The following is a 19,961-nucleotide window of genomic DNA, read 5'->3' on the forward strand; positions in this document are numbered from 1 at the left end:
GGGTTACGAAAACAAATTGTTAGAGTTGATTATGAATTCTGATGCGTATCAAGGGTGGTAGGAGCCCCGACACATAGTGATTCCAGATGATAAATGAAGTGGTCCATGGAGGTCTCAGCTCAAAAATGGTTCAGTGAAAATTTGATCGAAGTAAGTGTCTAGGATGGTAAAAATATAAATACCTGAGTCAATGAAATTCTTCCCTTATATGGACATTGATAAGTTCGTCCATTAGTGCATCTGACTTTGTAACTATCAGATGCAGAATTGCGTTTCACAGTAAACCATGACACGTCTAAAAATATTGCTATTTGTCAAGAGAGTCAGATCATAATCTGCATGTAAGATAGTTATCCAATCTAAAAACAATTGGTTCAATTTAAATAGGATTCGAGTAATTTAAAATTCGTTTAGCTTATATCTTGTTCTTCTTATCACATGATCATTTCAAGTATTGATTTGGACAATAGTAATTTGTCATGTATATGTATTTTAGTTATCAGACCTCTGTCAACATGGATGGGCATCATAACGTGGAACCTTCTTTCTCGTTAAACAATAACATGCAAATTATATGCGGAATGTCACATAACCTACCTTGTTTTGTTTTGTTTTTTTTATCAAATTATGTATTCTAGCACAGTTTACTTCAAACAGTGTCCATGAGAGCTTTACATTACTTTAGTTACTAATTCATGCTTCTATAGTTTGCTTTTAGTTAAATATCTGCTAGTCAAGTGAAATTATAAATCTAATAATTTCTTCTGATATATGCTTTAGAAACCCACAACTAAGCAATTGTTTTAAAAAAAAACATTTCATTTGTATATAACTAATTTCATTTAGCTAAATAAGTTGAATTCCTCAACTAGATGGGATAAATTCTTTTGGCATAGTTCAAGAAGGTATACATGTTTTTACATATATATTTTCTCACCTAAGTGTAATAACTAATGCCAACAGCATCCAACCAAATTAAGAAGAGGAAAACACACTTGTGGGGGAGAGTCTAGGATGCTTGTCCTACACCATGGCTATGTTCAATGTTGGCCAACCAATCTGCTACCATGTTAGCCTCTCTGCAAGTGTGACAATATTAGTTTCCACCTTTTGATTTTGAAATTAAAGATAGATTGAAGAATTGGAGCACAAGAATGAGAGGGTGGAGTTCCGTATTTTATTTCTTGAATCGCCAATTGTGAGTTAATCTCTACATGAATGTGAGGTAACCCCCATGTCCCATGCAATGAAGAGGATTGAGAAGATACTCCATGATTCTGTCATCAACACAAAAGATGAGTTTACAAATAATTTATAAAATTAAAATACACATTTTATTTACTTGTTAAATTCTTATTCAATTACGATAGATGCAATGTAATTGTAAATTAGTGTCTTTACCGATTTATTAATTAATTTATTTTTAAAAATATTATAAATTTAAACTAACCTTTTAATTCTAAATACTTTTTTCTAATGATTTAAAATTTAATTTTTAAATTTGTTTAGAAAAGTTTATAAATATTTATAAAATATTGTTTATGACTCATAAAATATTTTTATTTTTTCATTAATTTTTTAAGTACAATTTGTTAATATAACCTTATAGTCTCTCTTAATAAATTCCATTATTTAATTTGTGTCATAAATTATCATTTAAAAAATTTATTAAGTAAAGTGTATATTTAAATACATTTTTAATTAATAATTTCTTTTAAAAAAATATGTTATCACTTAACTAACGAATGTCTTCAAGCCAATAATTCCATATTTAATTTAAATAAAATCGTAAAAAATAATTACTTTTTTAATTAATAAAAAAAAAACTAAAAGAGAGAGAGTAAGGGGAAAGTTAGAAGAGAAGCGAGATCATTTATGAGGAGCAAGCGTTCTGTATAAGCAGAGATGTGGTGAAAAGAAGGGCCACACATAACAGTAACTGATTCTATATATCCGTTACAACTCTTTCTTTGATCAAAGACATAACGTTATTGCATTGGTAGCAACTTTAATGGAGAATGCGGCGGCGCCGGCGAGCGACGAGGTGAACTGCGAGACGAGCATGTTCGTGCAGAGAGGCGAAGTGGGTGTGGATGAAGGAGAGGGAGAGGAACCCATCATCATGATCACTGTCTCCCATGGTTCTTCCCAACACCACCTCTATCTCCTTCCTCATTTCACTTTCTGTCAGTCATTTCTCACTCTTTCTTCCCATTTCCAATCATGGGTTTTGCTTTTTATTCCCTGTATTTTCTCCCAATTTGATAAAGTTTTGAAATTTAGCTTGCTGTTGTTATGTGAGTTACTGTTGATTTAGGGTTTTGAAGGGTTGTATGTTTGCATTTAACCACCTTGCTCAATTTTGTTGAATATAGTGAATTTTGCTGCACATTGACATATTAGATATAATGTAATTTTTAGGTATGAACTGGTTTTCTAAAGTGAAAATGGAACTTTCCATTGTGACAATTGTGTTTGAAATTTTTAACTTTTGCCCGAACGAGCTAAGTCGTTTAGTTTGATGTTAGCTAACACAAATTATTGACTGCTTATAATCAGTTTTTCTTTCTTACCAAAGAAAGATGATGTTGGAGAGATATGTAGAAATTTGACATTGAATTGATGAAAACACTTCTTGATGAACTAGCATTTTAACAAGATTACATGTTCCTTATTCTGGAGAAGATGATTTTATGAAAACCAAACCTGCTGTGAGAAGAAGGGAAGAAATCAAAGCAAAATCATAAGACTCATGCATTATAAGTTTTGAGAATGTATATGCACAAGCACAATTTACTTTTGTTTACTTTTTTAGGTTCTTATACACAGTTGATTCAGAGTGAGTAAACTGTATGATATGAGAAAATAAGAGGATTATGTTGATAAACTTGAAAGTTCAGGGATCTGAAGTCAATTGCATGATTTTTTTTTCATACTATGCTTGATAATAGATCGATATTTTGTCCTGGATCATGGCATTGATCATGGCATTGATTGTATGTCATCTGGAATATGTTTCAGGAACTAATGCTTGTCTTAGAAGTAAAAGTGGGATATACTTTAGATGGCATTCATTATAAATGGTATTTGATTTTTTCTTAACTCTATCTTTAATAACAGGGGACGTTAAGAAACTGCTTGCGACCAAAATTGGTTTACTGCCTGAAGAGCAACGACTCTTCTTCAGAGGGAAAGAGAAGTACAATGAAGAGCATTTGAATATGGAAGGTGTGAAGGACAAGTCAAAGCTGTTGCTTTTGGAAGATGCTGCTAGCAAAGAAAGGAAACTTGAGAAAATTAGGGTACACAATGAAATGTTAAAAGCTTTTGAAGCTATTGCTGCAGTCAGAGCAGAGGTGGATGAGCTCTGTGAGATGGTGAGCCAGTGTGTCCCATTGTTATTGTTTGTTATAGAAACATAATAACTGCTACCTGAGGGTGAAGATATAGCTGATTTTAATTTTGCAGGTGTCTGCCTTGGAGGTAGCTGTTGATGGAGGGACCAAGGTTTCAGACAAAGAGTTTGTTGTGTCCACAGAGTTGCTTATGAGGAACTTGTTGAAACTGGATGGTATTGTAGCTGAAGGTGAAACAAAGTTGCAGAGAAAAGCCGAGGTAATGTATATGGTGTTATAGTTGCTTACTTGAAATTTTAACTGTTTGTCTATTAATTGTTGTGTTATCGTATTCTTAATATCCCTTCTGCTGGTAAATTATGGATAATGACTTCTCACATTCTATTGTATAAATTACAAAGCATCACTTAGGATTACATGCTATGATATTTGTGTAGTCGTTTGCATTGTGATGCTTTGTTCCTCAATGTTTTTCAATAGATAACTTCTCATCAATGTAATATGGCTCAATATTGTTGTGCACTTGTGCTAGCATGTGGATTAAAGTTTTGTTTTTTAACCTAATAGTATCTATGTATTTGAGATTTTGTTTTCTGATTTTTAACCTAATAGTATGTATGCATTTGTGATTTTGTTTACTGGCTATTGTTATGTTGGATGTGAATGAGACTATATCTAGAATTATTTACAGCTTAGATGTCAGACAAAGGTTCATCTTCAAGAACTCCTATTGCATGTATTTCTTTCAAAAGTGTTGTCTTGTTGTTTGTTTTTTTTTATAAGATGACGTGTTCTAAACTTGACACTTTTTCTATCCATTGCTGTATTATTAATGGTTGAAAGCTAAAACTTTGTCATAAAAATAGGGCGAATGGCATTGCAAATTATGGTGACTATAAAAAAATAATTAATATTAAAAAAGTATGGTAAAAACTGCCAAAATATAATATATAAAAAAAAACATATATGAAGAAACAATAAACTGGAAACCTTAAAATTCATCAAAAGTATCCCAATTCCCTAATTTGTTGGATAGTATCACAAGTCTCACAGCATAAGTTCATAGAAAGATCAAAATTTATGAAAAACAATTTATTTGTCCCAAAATTTATTGGTAAATAAAAAAAGTAGAATTTATGAAAATAAAATAGTGCAAAAGAGTATGATTAGAACAGAAAAAAGAACAAGAGACTAGAGATTATGTCTTAAAATGTTTTTATTAAACAAACAGAGAAGGAAAATAGATAGCTAGAGTAGTAGTAAACAGAACAGGATTTAAAAAGCAAGGATTGTGGCTTTAAAATTTAGGAAAATGCTGGAAAGGAAAGGAGGAAGAGAATGGGTTGATCACTAGAGATGTTGAAGCTGCTGAGCAGGTGAGAGATGGGCGGATCTATGCTAGGGTTTGATGAGTCATTAGTGCATTATGACTTTTCTGGATAATTATGGGCTTGATGGGTCGTCAGGGTTTAAGACTGGTCATTGATCGTTTTCTTTAACCACCATCAGATGTTGTTTTGTCAAAAAATCTGCCACGCCATATGACCATGGGACCGCTTTGAGAACATTTACCCCTTTCCTTGTGAGCAAAATTTCTTAGCTAGCTTTTCTTAAGGCTTTGCTGCACTTTTGGTGGCTAACGAGTGATTTTAGTCCTCCAATAAGTTTTTACTCAAACTTAATTCCCCGGTTCTTTTAATATCTACAATCAAGTCTTTTCATCAGTTTTACTCTTTATGATTTCGGGATACTTAGTATGACACTCATACAATACGGATATGCAGATATGGCAATTTTTTGAAATTAAGGATACAATACGTTTTGGATATTTTAATAAAAAATTATATATATATATATATATATTCAAAATATTAATTAATGAAAGACCCATTGATCATTTCTCATTAATTCATAACTATGATCACAATTTACAAAAATGATATTAAGTGATCACAACAACAAAACGTGTAATGACTCTATAAAAAAGCCAAATGTTCAAAAGCATCATCACTACTAATTACTTTCTAATGCTAACTCTTTCATTCTCTTCTCCTCCATTACCATCATCCAAGAAAAATATAACTTCTAAGTCTAGTTCATCAAGAGACAAAACTGTCAATTCAAGAAGTCCAGCATCATCATCAAGTGGGTCATGTACATCTCCACTAATGTCCCACAATCTTGTCTCTCCTTTGTTATACCTTTCATCTTTCCTTGACAAAAGTCAAAGGTTACTCCAACATTCTCATTTTCTATTCAAATAATTGGGGATTTAAGACAGATTTGGGCTAGGAAATGATTTAAAAGGTTCAGAATTTGATACTTTTGTGAAAAGTTGATGAAATTTGAACATTTTTGAGGAAGTGACATTAGGGTTTTGAAGGGAGATAATTTGGGATTTTTTTTTATCTCAGGCGAATTATTGTATTTTGATTGACGGGTAAGGATGTGTTCAAGAATAGTACTAAATTAAGTGCTTATTTAATAAGCTTTTTCTAGCGATAAAATATGCCATAAATTTAGCGATAAAACTTATTGAGATAAGCTAAAACAACTTATTTTAATAAACTACACCAAGTAGGTTTCTGAAATAAGTTGAGAACAATTTATAAGAGTCATAAAACAATTTATGAGAGTCATAAGTTATTTTCTATAAGCTGTTCACAAGCTCTTCCAAATAAACTTTTAATGGTTTTATCAATATGCCTTTTGCGGAGATTTTAAGTAGAAAATGAGGACTTAAACTAATGGAAAGACTTGATTGTAACCAGTAAAACAATTTTGGGATTAAATTTGAATTAAAATTATTCAGGGATCAGAATTGTGCATTGTTATAGTAGACAGGCTGAAGGTGCAATTGAGTCTCGTTTAAATAAAAAACTCAGTAGAAAACTGTTAGTTTGATATGGTTTTGTTCTTGTTGTTTGAAAACACCAATGGTTGTCGCTGGTCAAGTAGTGAGACTTTAGTTGTCAAGTATAAATGCATTTGAAGTGGCTTAGGGAAGAACATAATATTAGTGATTTTCGCGGGTTGTTTTTGCGGTTCTTTCAAGTTCTGGTCAGTATAGTTTCTTTATCGTATACTTTCTCATCAATTTTTTAAAAATTTTCCCTTTTTATTTAACATAGAGAAAATGGATGTGTTTTTGTTCTAATTAAATACTGTGCATTTGTAAAGACTTGCTTTATCTTTGAAGGCCTGAACTTGAGCTTCTTGTACCCTCAACAGGTGCGTCGTGTGCAGAACTTTGTGGATAAGTTAGATTCTCTAAAGGCAATAAACTCCAGAAATTTGTAGATTCTCTGAAGGCAAGAAACGCCAACCATTATAGCAACATTGCTAAAACTTTCTCTGTAACAACTTAATGGGAGACCTTTGGAATCAACCAAAACTTCATCTTCTACAAATGTAACTCAAGATTGGGAGCAGTTTGCTTATGTATTACAGTAAATTACAAAAGCATGTACAACATCCTATTTTTGGATCTTAACTCTGAAAATATTCATTAACCTTACATGTACATCAAAGACTCATTCACCTAATTTAGTTTTTATTTTTTGCGTGAAGTGAAAAATCTAAGGTCAGAAACCCAATCTTATCGATTGAAAATTATAGATTGAATATGAGTAATTAGAATAAATGCGATCCAAGTGAAATTAGCTAATGTCACGTTATAACTTTTGTTTTTATTTCACTTTCGTTAATAATTGAATGGGATGTATGGCCAGGGAGTTAATTTTATCCATTGAAAAATTCTGGAAATTAAATTTGCTTTACAAGAACTACAAGAAGCAAAATTGCACACAATAGGAAAATATATGAATTAAAAGTGTAATGAAATTAAAAGTTATTATGATGCAATTTTTATCGTTTAAAGATAAAAACAAAAAAAAAATTATGAATGCACTCCTGTTAAAAAAATCGACTTTGTAACTTCGGAAAGAATTTTGCATATTTATTTATTGCTTTTAATTGAAAAGTTAATCTCACGAGTTTATGTAAATTAAAAGAAAGGTATTTTCACAAAAGTTCAAAAGCTTTTGATGCACTTGCGTTTCTGCGTGAAGTAATTGATAGCATTTATATTAGTTTTAATCTGTTTTTCTACTGTATATGGCAAATTACATGTAATAAAAAGTTATGGATAACAATTTTTTATAAAAATTATAAAATAATATAGAATGTAATATGTTGATAATATTAAATATTATAGTTTTCGATAATTTTTTATTTATTAACTTTTTTAACTCTGAACTACATGTTAAAAAAAATAAAAAATATTTTAATAAAATTTAAGATTAAACTAACGAAAAAAAAAAGGCGTCTGTTCTAATAAATTTTATATGATATATGTTGTTAATAAGCGTCTTGTTAATCAGTATTTTTAGAATGTTAATTAAAAAATTAAAAGTGAAAAGCTATTATTAGAAATTACGTTAGACTGTATAGAAATTTTCAGAAAAAACTATTATATTATCTAAAAGAAATTCTATTTTTAGTTAGTTAATCAATTTACATAGAGGAGTGATTAACATTTATTTTAATAAATAGTTGAATCCTTTTTAGATTCAACGGTGGGTTGAAGCGATGAAAGTTGAAAAGAGAGAGAAGAGAAAGGTAAGAGAAAGTGGATGACAGTTGTGAATGAGAAGCAGAGATTTGGAAAACTAGAAACAGTGTCAGTGAGTTGCTTCCATTATTGATTGGGCGATGGAGAAGGTGGAGTGGGAGATGAGGCCCGGCGGCATGTTCGTGCAGAGACGCCAAGTGGGCCTTGATGAGGGGCCCATCATCAACATCACTGTATCTCACTCTTCTTCCCAACACCCTCTCCCTCTCTACCTCCCTTCTCACTCCACCTTCTGTCAGTTTCCTCTCTTCCCATTTCTATCTTTCTCTATGCATTTTTTGTTTCCTCAATCATATTCATTCCTTTTTCTCCATGGATCAACATTTCCATTGTCATTCACTATTTCTATGTATATTAGGAATGAAGATTAAGCTGTCATTTCTACCATCCTTATTTTGGACTAGTTAATTTTGAGAATCGTTTGGAAAAGCTTATGGTCGATAACTTACAGAAATAGTTTACGATTCTTATTATAACTTTTGTTTACCTCATTTCAATTTATTTGTTTTTAATATAATTTATCGAAAGTTGTTTTTAATATAGCTATATTTATGAATAATTTATCGTTTTAAAAGAATTTATTGAATAATTGCTGGATTAAACTGTTTATTCAATTGCACCTTACATCTAAATTTGCTGTTAGAAGTATGGAAGAAAGCACAATCTTGAGATTCGAGCATTATAAATTCTGAGAATATAGATACACCGATAGAATTTGCTTCTGTTTATTGTCTGTGTTTTTGGTTATTGTTTGAGAGCAAATAAGAGGAATATGTTAATAAACTTGAAAGCTCTCGCGTGTGAAGCAAATTCTATGGTTTCTTTTCATATAATGCTCCTAACATGTTAAAGTTCTGTCCTGCATCGTGGCGTTGATTGTTCCTTTGTCTGGATTTTGTTTGAGGGAAATAGTGCTTGTCTTAGAAGTTACAATGTACAAGTAGCATATATTTTAAAAGATGTGTTTGGATAAACGACTTAATTAAATTTTTATTTGATTAGTTTATGACTTATATCATTTATTAAATTGTGAAGGTTATTGAAAGAAGGTAGAAGTAATGTGTATTTTATAAAATGGTTTTGATAAACCCAAGTAAGTTCCGTGTGAGAATTTTCAAATGCCCCGGGATATTCTGTTGTCATTTCTATGCATCTTTGTCTTAACTTATGGCATGTTTGGATTGATATTGAATTCATTCAAACGTGGATCCATTCTAATGCTGCAAGTTATAACTTTCATATTAAAATTTGATTATCAAGGATTTCCAAACACACTCTTAGTCTTTATAATGACAGGGGATGTTAAGAAACTGCTTGCACATAAAACTGGTTTAAAGCCTGAAGAGCAGCGACTCTTCTTTGAAGGAAAAGAAAAGGAGAATGAAGAGCATTTGCACGTGGAAGGTGTGAAGGACAAATCAAAGCTTTTGCTTTTGGAGGATGCTGCTAGCAAAGAGAGGAAACTTGAGGAAATTAGAAAGCATGATGAAATGTTAAAAGCTTCTGAAGCTGTTGCTGGAGTCAGAGCAGAGGTGGACAAGCTCTCTGAGAGGGTGAGCTTGTGTTTCCCATTTTATTGTTTGTTATAGAAACGTTGAAGATGTGACTGATTTAAATTTTGTAGGTGTCTGCCTTGGAAGTGGCTGTGGATGGAGGGACCAGGGTTTCTGACAAAGAGTTTGTGATGTCGACGGAGTTGCTTATGAGGCAATTGTTGAAACTGGATGGTATTGAGGCTGAAGGTGAAGCAAAGCTGCAGAGAAAACACGAGGTAGTATTCATGATTTTAGAATTGCTAACTTGAAATTTAATTATTTGTGCAGTAATTATTGTGCTTGTTTTCCCTATTAACAAAATCCCTTGTATTGGTGAGTGTTGGTCTATTAATGGCTTGTATATTGGATCGCACAAGTAATAAAAGATAATAGAAATATCATTTCACAAGAATTGACAAAACCAAGTATTAATTTTATTATAGTAATTTGATTCTCAGGTCACAAATAATATTAAAGGAAGTCTATTAAAATTGAAAGAAAATGAGTAATCTAGAAGATGGGAAACAAGTAATCGACCACCAACATTTTAAGGATGTAAAAATGGATAAGAGGATTAGGATATTGACTTCCCTTAATCTTTACTTTTATTTTAAACAGTGAAATGGTTTTAATTCACTATCTTGATATTGGTCTCTTTGGTCTTTATTTAAAAAAAAAATTTTACCTGTTTAGAGTGGTTTTTGTCATATATTTTTTTTTAAAATAAAAAACTAAGAAAATTTTGCAATGTCAGGGAAGAAACATAAAAAAAATTAAAAAATAAATGAATTTTGTATTTGTAACGGATGAAACTTTCTCTTGTTGACATGCAGTGCGCATGTAGAGAGTTTCACTTAAGCAAAGAGTTTTTGCTGTTTGAATATTTTTAAAATAAAAAATAGGCAAGTTTCACAATGGCAAGGGTGAAACATTAAGACTCTATTAAGAAAAAGTTTGTATATTAAATTCTCTTATGCGGACACGTGATGTGTATGCAAAGAGTTTCAACTAAGCAAGGGGTGAAACATGATTATTGAAAAAAATATATATTCCAAGCCACTCGGAATTCAGGGTGGGGTTTTGTCCCAAGAGTTAGTGAAACTTAATGGATGAGCAAAAGAAGTTTCGTTCATTGTATAGGCGAAACTTCTTTTGCATGTGACACATGGCAAAACAGGGGTTTACCCAACAGCCTTATTCCCTCCCCTCTCTTTTATCCCCCTTCTCTCTATTTTCACCTTACACTCCTTTTAAACTCACCTACACTTTCTTACTCTTACTTTATTACTTTTCCTTTCAAAATTTTTTTTTTTCACTATTTCTCTTCCGATTTAATTATATTACTAAAAGAAAGATGGTTTTGGGAGAGAAATGACGACTTAAACTGAAAGAGAAATAGTGAAAGAAAAAATTGAAAAGAGGTGTAAGAGAGGGTACTTGTGAGTTGGGGGGAGTTGAGGGTATACATAGGGGGAAGAGTGTGTTAAAAGAGGGGTGGGGGGAGTGGGGAATGCAGTTGTCTGGAAACCTCTGTTTGCCATGTGTCTTATGCAGAGAAAATTTTGTCCTTGCAATGAATGAAACTTGCTTTGCTCATTGCAGGGGTGAAACTCTTTTACTTGTGACACAAGCCTTTTATTAATTTTGGTGTTTTTTTGGCTAATTTCGTCAACTGGTAAGATGGAATTCTGTTATGCATTTCACATAGCGTGGTTGGGAATAATATTTTTTCCCTTTCGTTTTGGAAAATCACATTTCATCCCTTTGGCAAAACTCTACATGTGTGCCACATGTCTGTATGTGAGACTTTTGTCCATCACAAATGTGAAACTTTTTTATACTGTTTTAATGTTTTGTCCATGTCAACTTGTCTATTTTTTCATCTAAAGAAAATCCAAAATCATCCCAGACATGCAAATTATTATTTTTCTACACTTTTGATAAATAGTTGCTAATTTTTTTTTTCTTTCAGAAAGCGTATCTTTCTAACCTTTGTGATTAAAATTTCTTAGCGAGGTTTTTAAAATCAGAACTTCCATAGAAAACTTGTTGGTTTGATAGTCTTAGTTCCTTTTGGTGTCATGCGAAATTTATCATGAAAATGCTAATGGTTGTTGCTATTCATGTAAGGAGACTTATGACAAAAGCATTTGAAAATGCCAACAATTTTGATGAGACTCTTAGGCCTAAAATTTCAAAGAATGAAGAAGTGTTACATGGGAAAGGAGTTAAAAGTATATTCTAAGATAGAAACAAGGGGGATACGTGGCCAAGGATATGGAGGAAAGTTATATTGAATGGGCAGGGTGCCGGAGGCCCATGATAGGGTTTGGAAAAGGGGAGTTTAGTTATTAGGAGAGAGAGAAGTTTGGGAGGGAGAAAAGCTCGTGAGTAATTTGGCCTTGGGCTGGGCAAGGAAACTGTGGTTCCTTCAGTTCTATTTTCTTTTCTTCAGTATAATTGATACTCTCTTCATTTCTTTTGATTGTTGTCTTTATCAAATTTTCTATACCTTTATCATGTTGGATCCAGAATCTAATGCAGTGCCTCAATCAAAAGTGGATCATTAATGCAGAGAATGGTAATATTCTGGTTTTTTGGAGGATTCAGAATTTCATTTTTCTTGTTTGGTTTCAATAATAAATTGATATACATTGCCAAAGTTAAGGCAAACGGTGTTGGAGTGGCATGTTGTTGTCATGATATTCTTTGTACCATGTGGTGACAATTGTCTTGGAAGACATGGCCTTGGCAAAAGGAATCAGGAAACTGTGCGTATATAACATGACTTTTTGCTTGTCTTTGCTTTGTTCTGCTGGTTTTCTTTTTTATCTTTCTTTTTTTATCACACTTTTTTTGGTTCTGGATATTGTACTTTGTTTGGCTGGGTTGGAGTACCCCTTGTCTTATTTAATTTCATTACTTTGCTTACCCAAAAAAAAAAAGGGATTGTTTTAGGAAATAGTGTACGTTCTGGTGCCTTCCTGCTTTCAACCTTTTAGGTTAAGTTTTATAACCCAAATTTTGATGTTGGTAGAAACAGAGTTGCTTGGTTCAACTTTCTCTACTTTTCCCTTCAGCTTCTCTCAAGGGTTCTGTGATTTTCTATTGCATGAGAAATATTTGAGTATCCATTTGTGAATTCTTACCATATCTTTATAATTTACTGATTTTTATCCATGTTCAAGTGTTTAAATCACCTAACCATGTTTTAGTCTTTACATTTCCCACCATTGTTTTTCTGTAAACTCTACTACATCATCAGTATCACCATAACTTATGTCTAGTTAGCTGTTTTGATGTGTGTTTGTAGTTGAAACTAGAAATGCATTTTTTGTCACTGTCAGTATCTCAATCAAATACTATCTAAACACCACCCCCGCCCCCCTCCTTATGATTGAGTGAAAGATTGTATTCTTGTGCTTGGTGGTGAGGTGGCGGACTTCGATTTTGATAATCATTCATAATTGCATTATCTTTGAAGGACTGAAAATCAGCTCTTGCACCCATCAACAGGTGCGTCGTGTGCAGAACTTTGTAGATACGTTAGATTCTCTAAAGGCAAGAAACTCCAACCCTTTTAGCAACATTGGTAAAGCTGTCTCTGTAACAACTCAATGGGAGACCTTTCACTCTGGAATGGGAAGCTTGAATGCCCCAACCAAAACTTCTTCTTCAACAAATGTAACTCAACATTGGGAGCAATTTGATTAGCTCAGAAATTGCAATGTAACATTAAATTTTTATGCATGTACAACGTCATTTTGGAACTTGAGTCTTAAGATTGTATTTTTTATAGTTTGCTTAAGACAAAATATCTGTAAACTATTTGAATGGGCATCCTTTGAAGTTAGAGTTAAGGCCAAACAAGAAAATGAGCATAATCTGTCTACAGCTCATAAATTTATCCATGAAATTATTTGAAAGTGCTTCCACTGTTTGACAAACTTTGTCTCATTCGAACTTAGAAATGCGAAACTTTGTCTTGGGAGAATGTAGAATGATAAGGTTGGTCAAGAATTTTCAACTTCCAATTAAAACCAAGAGAGAGGAAACCAAATCCTATAACAAATTGAATCGAGTGGTGTTACTCATTCCAGATAATTTCTTTAATAAATCGGAGCGACATTTAAAAATGGTTTGAATAAAAAAATATAGAAGTGAGAATACCATAATTATAAACTTTTATGTTTGATATAAGAGACATCAAATAGCATGTAAGATATTAAATACCGGCTTAAATATGTTTTTAGATTCAATAAATATAAATAAACTTGGTTTTAATCTTTTAAAAGATATTTTGTTGACTTTCATTTTTATAAATTTTAAATGCATGTCATGACAAGTATTTTAGATATAATGTTATATTGATAAATTAAAAAAAATTGTGATCACTTAACAGTAACAAAAAATGTATCTAATAACATTATTTTAGTAATTATTTTGAAGTGATTTGTAACATGATGTCTAAATTCAAGCATGCTGTTAGTAAGTGGTGAATAGGGATTTTTTAAAAAAATTATAAAAATTTTTATGATCAAAATTAATAAAACATTGAAGCATTAAAATAAATAAATAAATATATTTATGAGAATTAAAAATACATTTATTTTAAAATATTTAATTACAAATAAAAATTACCAAATACATAGATCAAATTGTTTCATCTTAACTTTAAAATTTTTTAGTTTTAAGTCATTATCCTCAATGAAAGATATTTGTGACAGAAAAATAAAATAATATATATATATATATATATATATATATATATAAAATATGTTTTTAGTCTTTGATGAGAAATTAAAATTATACGAACTTTGATTAAATATAGGGATTAAAATAAAAAAATTCTAATATATATTTTTAGATTTTAAATATATTTAAATCTAATTGATATATAAATAAATAGACCTGTAACCTTCAGGTCCAAAGAGACTGCCATGGCTAATGACTTTTCAAAAGAGAGAAAAGGGCAAACTAGAAGACTATTATTGTAAAAGAAAAAAAAAGTAATTATTAATAAGTGATAGACAGATGAATATGTTAATTTGTCGTTCGATAGGTGTGGACAAGTGTTGCCCCACAACTGATATTGTATTCTCATTCAATTTCCATATAAAACAAACCACTTAACGTGTGTTTACAGTAAACCCTATCTTATGATTTTTTTTAGTAAGAGTTAATTTTTAACTGGGTTAAGGACGTGTGTGATTCACGTAATGATGTTGTTATTGTTATCTTCTGATTTTTCTGACCCACAAAAATATCACTTTTCCACATTAATTCAAATTTACATTAAAAGGTTCACTACAAGTACTAATTTTTGTACAACACTATTTTTTATGTCAAAAATAAAATCTTTATCTCATTCTAAAACCACAAAAATATCATTGAAGTGTCTCCATTTTAGAGTCAATGGCCTTGGACAGAAGTACATTTCTAGTACTCTGACGTTGGAACTTTTGTGCTCAGTTTATGAGAAAGTTTTTCATTTGCCGTGGAATAATTTCTAGATTTTCTTTTTGAATATTCTTTTTCATTTGAGGTGAATAAAAAATAAATGTGTTTGAAAAGAACTATACAATTAATGGAGTACTAGAGGAACAAAAAGCATTACTTGAAATTTTCTTTCATGAAAATCAAAATTCTACTTACACCACTCATGAATCCGGATTGTTCACAATTGCTAATCATAACATACATATATTAAATTTATACATAATGGGGAGCAAAACAAGGGCTTAATACTTGTTGACTCATAAGTTTATAGTCACACCTCTTGCACCATTAACATAAGGTGATACGGCAGAGTGGCCAGTGTGTAAGGAACCATGCCTAGTTGGGTCAAATCTTTCTCCATCGCCCCAAAGGGCATAAGCTTCCTCGCCGTGGACGGCGTCATCGCCGATCTCTAGCTGCTCTTCCGGCATCCTCAAGGGTATGAAAAGTCGTATGAGAAGGAGAATGATGGTTGTGGACACCAAGTTCCATCCAATTACAAATGTGGCTGCCACTAACTGCTTGAGGAATTGAACACCACCACCTCCTCCATAGAATGCACCCCTTGAATTGGTCACTGGCAATACTAATCTACAAAGGGCTGGTTCTGCTAAGAGACCTGTGAGGAGGCCACCCAAAAGCCCAGCCACAGCATGTGTGTGAAATACACCAAGGGTGTCATCTACCTGAACAAAATCACATTTTAAGCAAATATGTTTTTAATTATTGGTTCAAATTTATTAAAAATAACAAATTATGTAAATCTTATTTTTAATTTAATGAGTCTTACTTTTATTTTACGGTTTAATAACTCAGTGAATTAAAAAAAAACTCTACTAAAAGAATGTATTTTTAAGCTTCTAAATTTATTATGTACAAAACAGAAAGTAAATATATTTTTAAATTTCTAATTAAAACTATAATTTTATCTCAATACATTATTAATATTAAATGTTGATTTTATATGATGGGAATTATGTGTCAAAAATTAAATACTAATTATGATTTAAAACATAAAAGAAATTGCTTAAAAATTACACTTAATGAACAATTCAATATGCTTATTTTGTTTGACTTCTTATTATACCTAAGTTATATATTGATATGAAGGAGATACTTAATATGAGAAAGTCAAATCCTGTAATAAAATAGAATGGAGTTTATATAATCAAAATTAGATTAAATAGACAAATGGAAGGTGACCTAAACTAGCACGATATTGATTGAATGCTTTTCTTGGAGCAAAATATATATGAGATTCCACAATATTATCAATGTGCAGTTGAAAATTAGTTGGGATGATTGTGACCTTAGAGCACTAATTAGGCAAACCTAGATATCTTGCCTAGATGAAATTGAAATAATCATCTTTATGAAGGACCTTATGTCTAGACACACATAAATGATATAATTAACCATTCTTTTAACAAACACAACCACAATCCAAGTCTACTTTTCAAACAGAAATATCCAAGAAAGGGAAATTAAATATGTATAATTTAATTGGAAAATTAGATTTTTAATAAAAATTAATTATATAAAAACGACATGAGATGACATTGGGCACTCTTCTCCCCAAAAAAACTGAGGATGACTTCATCTTTGGTATCATAGCTATCTATTTTAATATAAAAATTGAAGAACACATAAGTGGCCAAAAGAAACAAAAGTAGTTGGTTGACTTGGGCTTTTGATCAGGTTTTTTTTTCTCCAATATTAAATAAGAATTTAAAAACACGTGCACATGGAAAATTAAGTTAACCCTAAACATTGTTTTCCAAAAAAGAAAAAGAAATATATAAACTTTATGCGTAAGGAACAGTGGAAAAATTCCTATGTAGAAAGAAAAGAAACCCTGACCTTTTGCAGCAAGCTTGACTTTTTATGCAGAATCATCATAGTGACCCATGGAAAGCTCCCAGATAGTATTCCCATCACTATAGCCGCCCACGATTGCACAAGCCCTGCAAGTTGTAGCCACACCCCTCATTTTAATTAATAGTCAACAAAAACTGCATCTATTCTATGGTCATTTTTCTTTTCTGGGCTGTGTTATTGTATCTTTATGCTTCTTTTAAATATTAGTAATGAATTTTTTATGTTGATAGTATCAAACATTGTTTTTTTATACTTTTTGAATAAAATTAAAGTTAATTGGTGAGTTTCGAATAAAAGTTTAAATTTGACAATATCATGCTTAACATATATATCAGCTTATTACAGAACACAAATTCACAAACCAGAAAATTCCTCTAATTAATTTGCGTGAATACTTGTGAAGATCGATTTTAAAAAAAACAATTAAAATTATAATATACTACATTGGAGTTAATGCATACGTTTTCTTTTCAGTAAAATTTATTTATAATACATAAGTTAAAGAGTTGGGAAAATGCTTTTTGAAAATTACAGTGGAATAACAAAAAGTTGATTCTTTTGATTTTGAAATATGTATCTAGCTATAAGACTCTATAAAATGTGATTATGAACTAAAAACAATAATCTTTTATTGAATATTTTTTTTTCACAATTATATATACCTGCTCCTGGGGTGATGCATACAAGTCCAGTCATCATGCCTTGTACAGCTCCAATAACCGATGGTTTTCCAAAGAAGATGACATCAAGAGTCGTCCACACTAGGAGACTGGTGGCTGCACAAACGTTTGTGTTCAACACAGCAATTGAAGATGCAAGGTTAGCTGCATATGGTGCTCCACCATTGAAACCTGACCAACCCATCCACAACAACCCAGCACCTGCAAGCATAAGCAGCACATTGTTTGGTGGAAACCTCTCCCTATCACTCTTCAGCCTTGGTCCAACCTGCACGTTCATATTTATTGCATTTACAATCAAAAACCAACCATGAGTGAATGAGCATGGGAATTACAATATTGGTATCCAAGATCAATCATCCAAAAGCATTAATTGTTTTATGGTTAGACTAACATGTAAATAAGTTCTTTTAATATAATAATTACCTAAAAAGAAATTTCTCATTAAAAAAAATCTTTATTTTAATTAAATTAAATCAAACTCACAACAATTAAATTTAAGTACAATATAATAATGACAATTTATATGCAGAAATATCTTCAGTACAACCTTTGTTTCCTTTATAACTTTTAGTATATTTTTAAGATAGATAAAGATAATTATATACATGATAATATTTAGAAATATTTTTTATAGATGCCATGGCAACCAAAAGGGAGGGTACCTTAATTTTTAGACTTTAATTTGAAGCAAAATATGATAAAGGGTTGTAAAGAAAAATGAAAGCATAAGTACCCAGTAAGCAGCAGTTAACCCAGCAATTCCAGAGGAAAGGTGGATGACATAGCCACCAGAGTAATCGATGACACCCCATTGGTGGAGAAAGCCACCACCCCAGAGGCTGAAGGCACCAACAGTGTAAGAAAAGATGAGCCAAAGAGGCACAAAAGCCATCCAAGCCCTGATGTTCATTCGGCCAAGGACAGAACCAGCCAGCAAAATAAGTGTAATAGCAGCAAAAGTGAATTGGAAATAGACAAGTGAAGCCATGGGATAAAAGGGTGTTTCAGCATGGGTTTCAACAGTACCGTTGTTGTAATAGTGAGTACTTTCAGGAACTCTAGCTTGTCTTATGAGAAACTTTTGGCCTAAAGCTGGTGCACCCTTACCCCAAAAGGGTAAAAGTTTCTCTCCAAAGGCCATGCGGTAACCCACAAGAACCCAACAAATGAGAACAGCTGCAAAGGCATAGAGAGCCATGAAAGCTGAATTCACTGCCCATTTTTTCTTCACTATGCTGGCATAAAGGATCACAAGACCTGGCATGCTTTGAAGACCAACAAGTGTAGCTGCTGTCATTTGCCATGCGTTGTCCCCTTTGTTCAGCCAATAGGGTGATGCTGGAAGGTGCTCTTGGTATGCTGTTGGAGTGGCCATGCTTTTGCTTCAATTCTTGATCAAGTTTTTGACCCTTCACAATTATAATCTCTTTTCTCTCTTTCTCATATATGTATGAAATCAATTAGGGATACATATGAATGGTTTGTTACTTTGTTCATGATTAGTTTGTGCTTTTGCAGGATGGTATGCATATAAGGATGGATTCACGGGGATTTCAAACGTGGGATACTGGGTTTGAATCTTCGGATTTGGAAGCTTCGTGTGAATTGTCGTTGTGTTTTTCACAAGTGGCACCTTTTTACTGAAGTTAAAGGCAAGTTTCTGTTGGAAACTTTGACTTTTAGTTGAAAATGATGGGTACGCTTTAGAAAACAAGAGGACTGGAGAATGTTATCCCATGAAAATAATAATAATCTTAACCAAAGGACCAAAAATTTGGAAATTGAAACTAATTATAAGAAAATAATTTCTTATTACTGAATGCAATATTACACATTTTTAATCATTTAAAGATAAATAAAATTATTGCTTACATCTTGATTCTTCTTATTAAAAAATATTAATATTTTTTTATTTTAATTATAAAGAATAAATATATATCTTTAAATAAATAAATTATTAATTTTTATACTTTTATTAATAGTAAAATCTATTATAACAGTGCACTCACAGGTTATTCATATAAACACAATAACTATTTAATATTGTGTTTTTATAATACAATTTAAATTTATAATATTTATTTTATTTTTTTTATTTTGATACAAATAATGTGATGATGTGTTATGAGCATTTATTGGTCGGTGAGGATAAAATTGGAAGTGTAACAGCCTGGAGGAGAGGGGGCCAAATGCGTCATAGTTAGGTCCCATAAATGCAGTTAAGAGCTTATCAACTTGGTACGGAATCTTCCCAACTAGTCAAAGCATCAAATTAGAGTGACGATAGCATTTTAATTCTAATTTCTCCAAATAATAAAAATTATAAAAATGGAATTGAACATGTTTTTCCATTCAAAATCTTTTTTTAAGCATTATT

The 19,961-nt window shown here is 31.6% G+C and overlaps 3 protein-coding genes across 5 annotated transcripts; 2 read left to right on the forward strand and 1 right to left on the reverse strand.

Annotated features, from left to right (window-relative positions):
* Nucleotides 1–1,901: 1,901 nt before the first annotated feature.
* LOC113863647 (BAG family molecular chaperone regulator 4-like) lies at nt 1,902–6,897 on the forward strand. The gene is made up of 4 exons (XM_027497293.1): nt 1,902–2,186; nt 3,121–3,377; nt 3,469–3,615; nt 6,588–6,897. The coding sequence occupies exons 1-4, from the start codon at nt 2,012–2,014 to the stop codon at nt 6,654–6,656; spliced, it is 648 nt and encodes a 215-aa protein (XP_027353094.1). The 5' UTR covers nt 1,902–2,011; the 3' UTR covers nt 6,657–6,897.
* A 1,035-nt stretch (nt 6,898–7,932) lies between these two features.
* Nucleotides 7,933–13,445, forward strand: LOC113862700 (BAG family molecular chaperone regulator 4-like). Of its 3 annotated transcripts, none has more exons than XM_027495830.1 (4): nt 7,933–8,223; nt 9,286–9,542; nt 9,614–9,760; nt 13,041–13,387. In XM_027495830.1, exons 1-4 carry the CDS (start codon nt 8,070–8,072, stop codon nt 13,236–13,238), a joined length of 756 nt encoding a protein of 251 aa, XP_027351631.1. In that variant the 5' UTR covers nt 7,933–8,069; the 3' UTR covers nt 13,239–13,387. The 3 variants fall into 3 exon arrangements, with proteins under 3 accessions (XP_027351631.1, XP_027351632.1, XP_027351630.1); XM_027495829.1 differs by having other exon boundaries at nt 7,985–8,223; nt 9,271–9,542; nt 13,041–13,358; XM_027495831.1 differs by having other exon boundaries at nt 7,933–9,542; nt 13,041–13,445.
* A 1,617-nt stretch (nt 13,446–15,062) lies between these two features.
* Nucleotides 15,063–19,218, reverse strand: LOC113862745 (ammonium transporter 2-like). The gene is made up of 4 exons (XM_027495916.1): nt 18,318–19,218; nt 17,564–17,849; nt 16,884–16,987; nt 15,063–15,709 (listed from the first exon to the last, which is right to left on the reverse strand). The coding sequence occupies exons 1-4, from the start codon at nt 18,957–18,959 to the stop codon at nt 15,281–15,283; spliced, it is 1,461 nt and encodes a 486-aa protein (XP_027351717.1). The 5' UTR covers nt 18,960–19,218; the 3' UTR covers nt 15,063–15,280.
* Between the last annotated feature and the right edge of the window lie 743 nt (nt 19,219–19,961).

Source organism: Abrus precatorius, unplaced genomic scaffold, assembly GCF_003935025.1.
Source record: "Abrus precatorius isolate BTA unplaced genomic scaffold, Abrus_2018 Scaffold3, whole genome shotgun sequence".
Lineage (NCBI taxonomy): Eukaryota > Viridiplantae > Streptophyta > Magnoliopsida > Fabales > Fabaceae > Abrus > Abrus precatorius.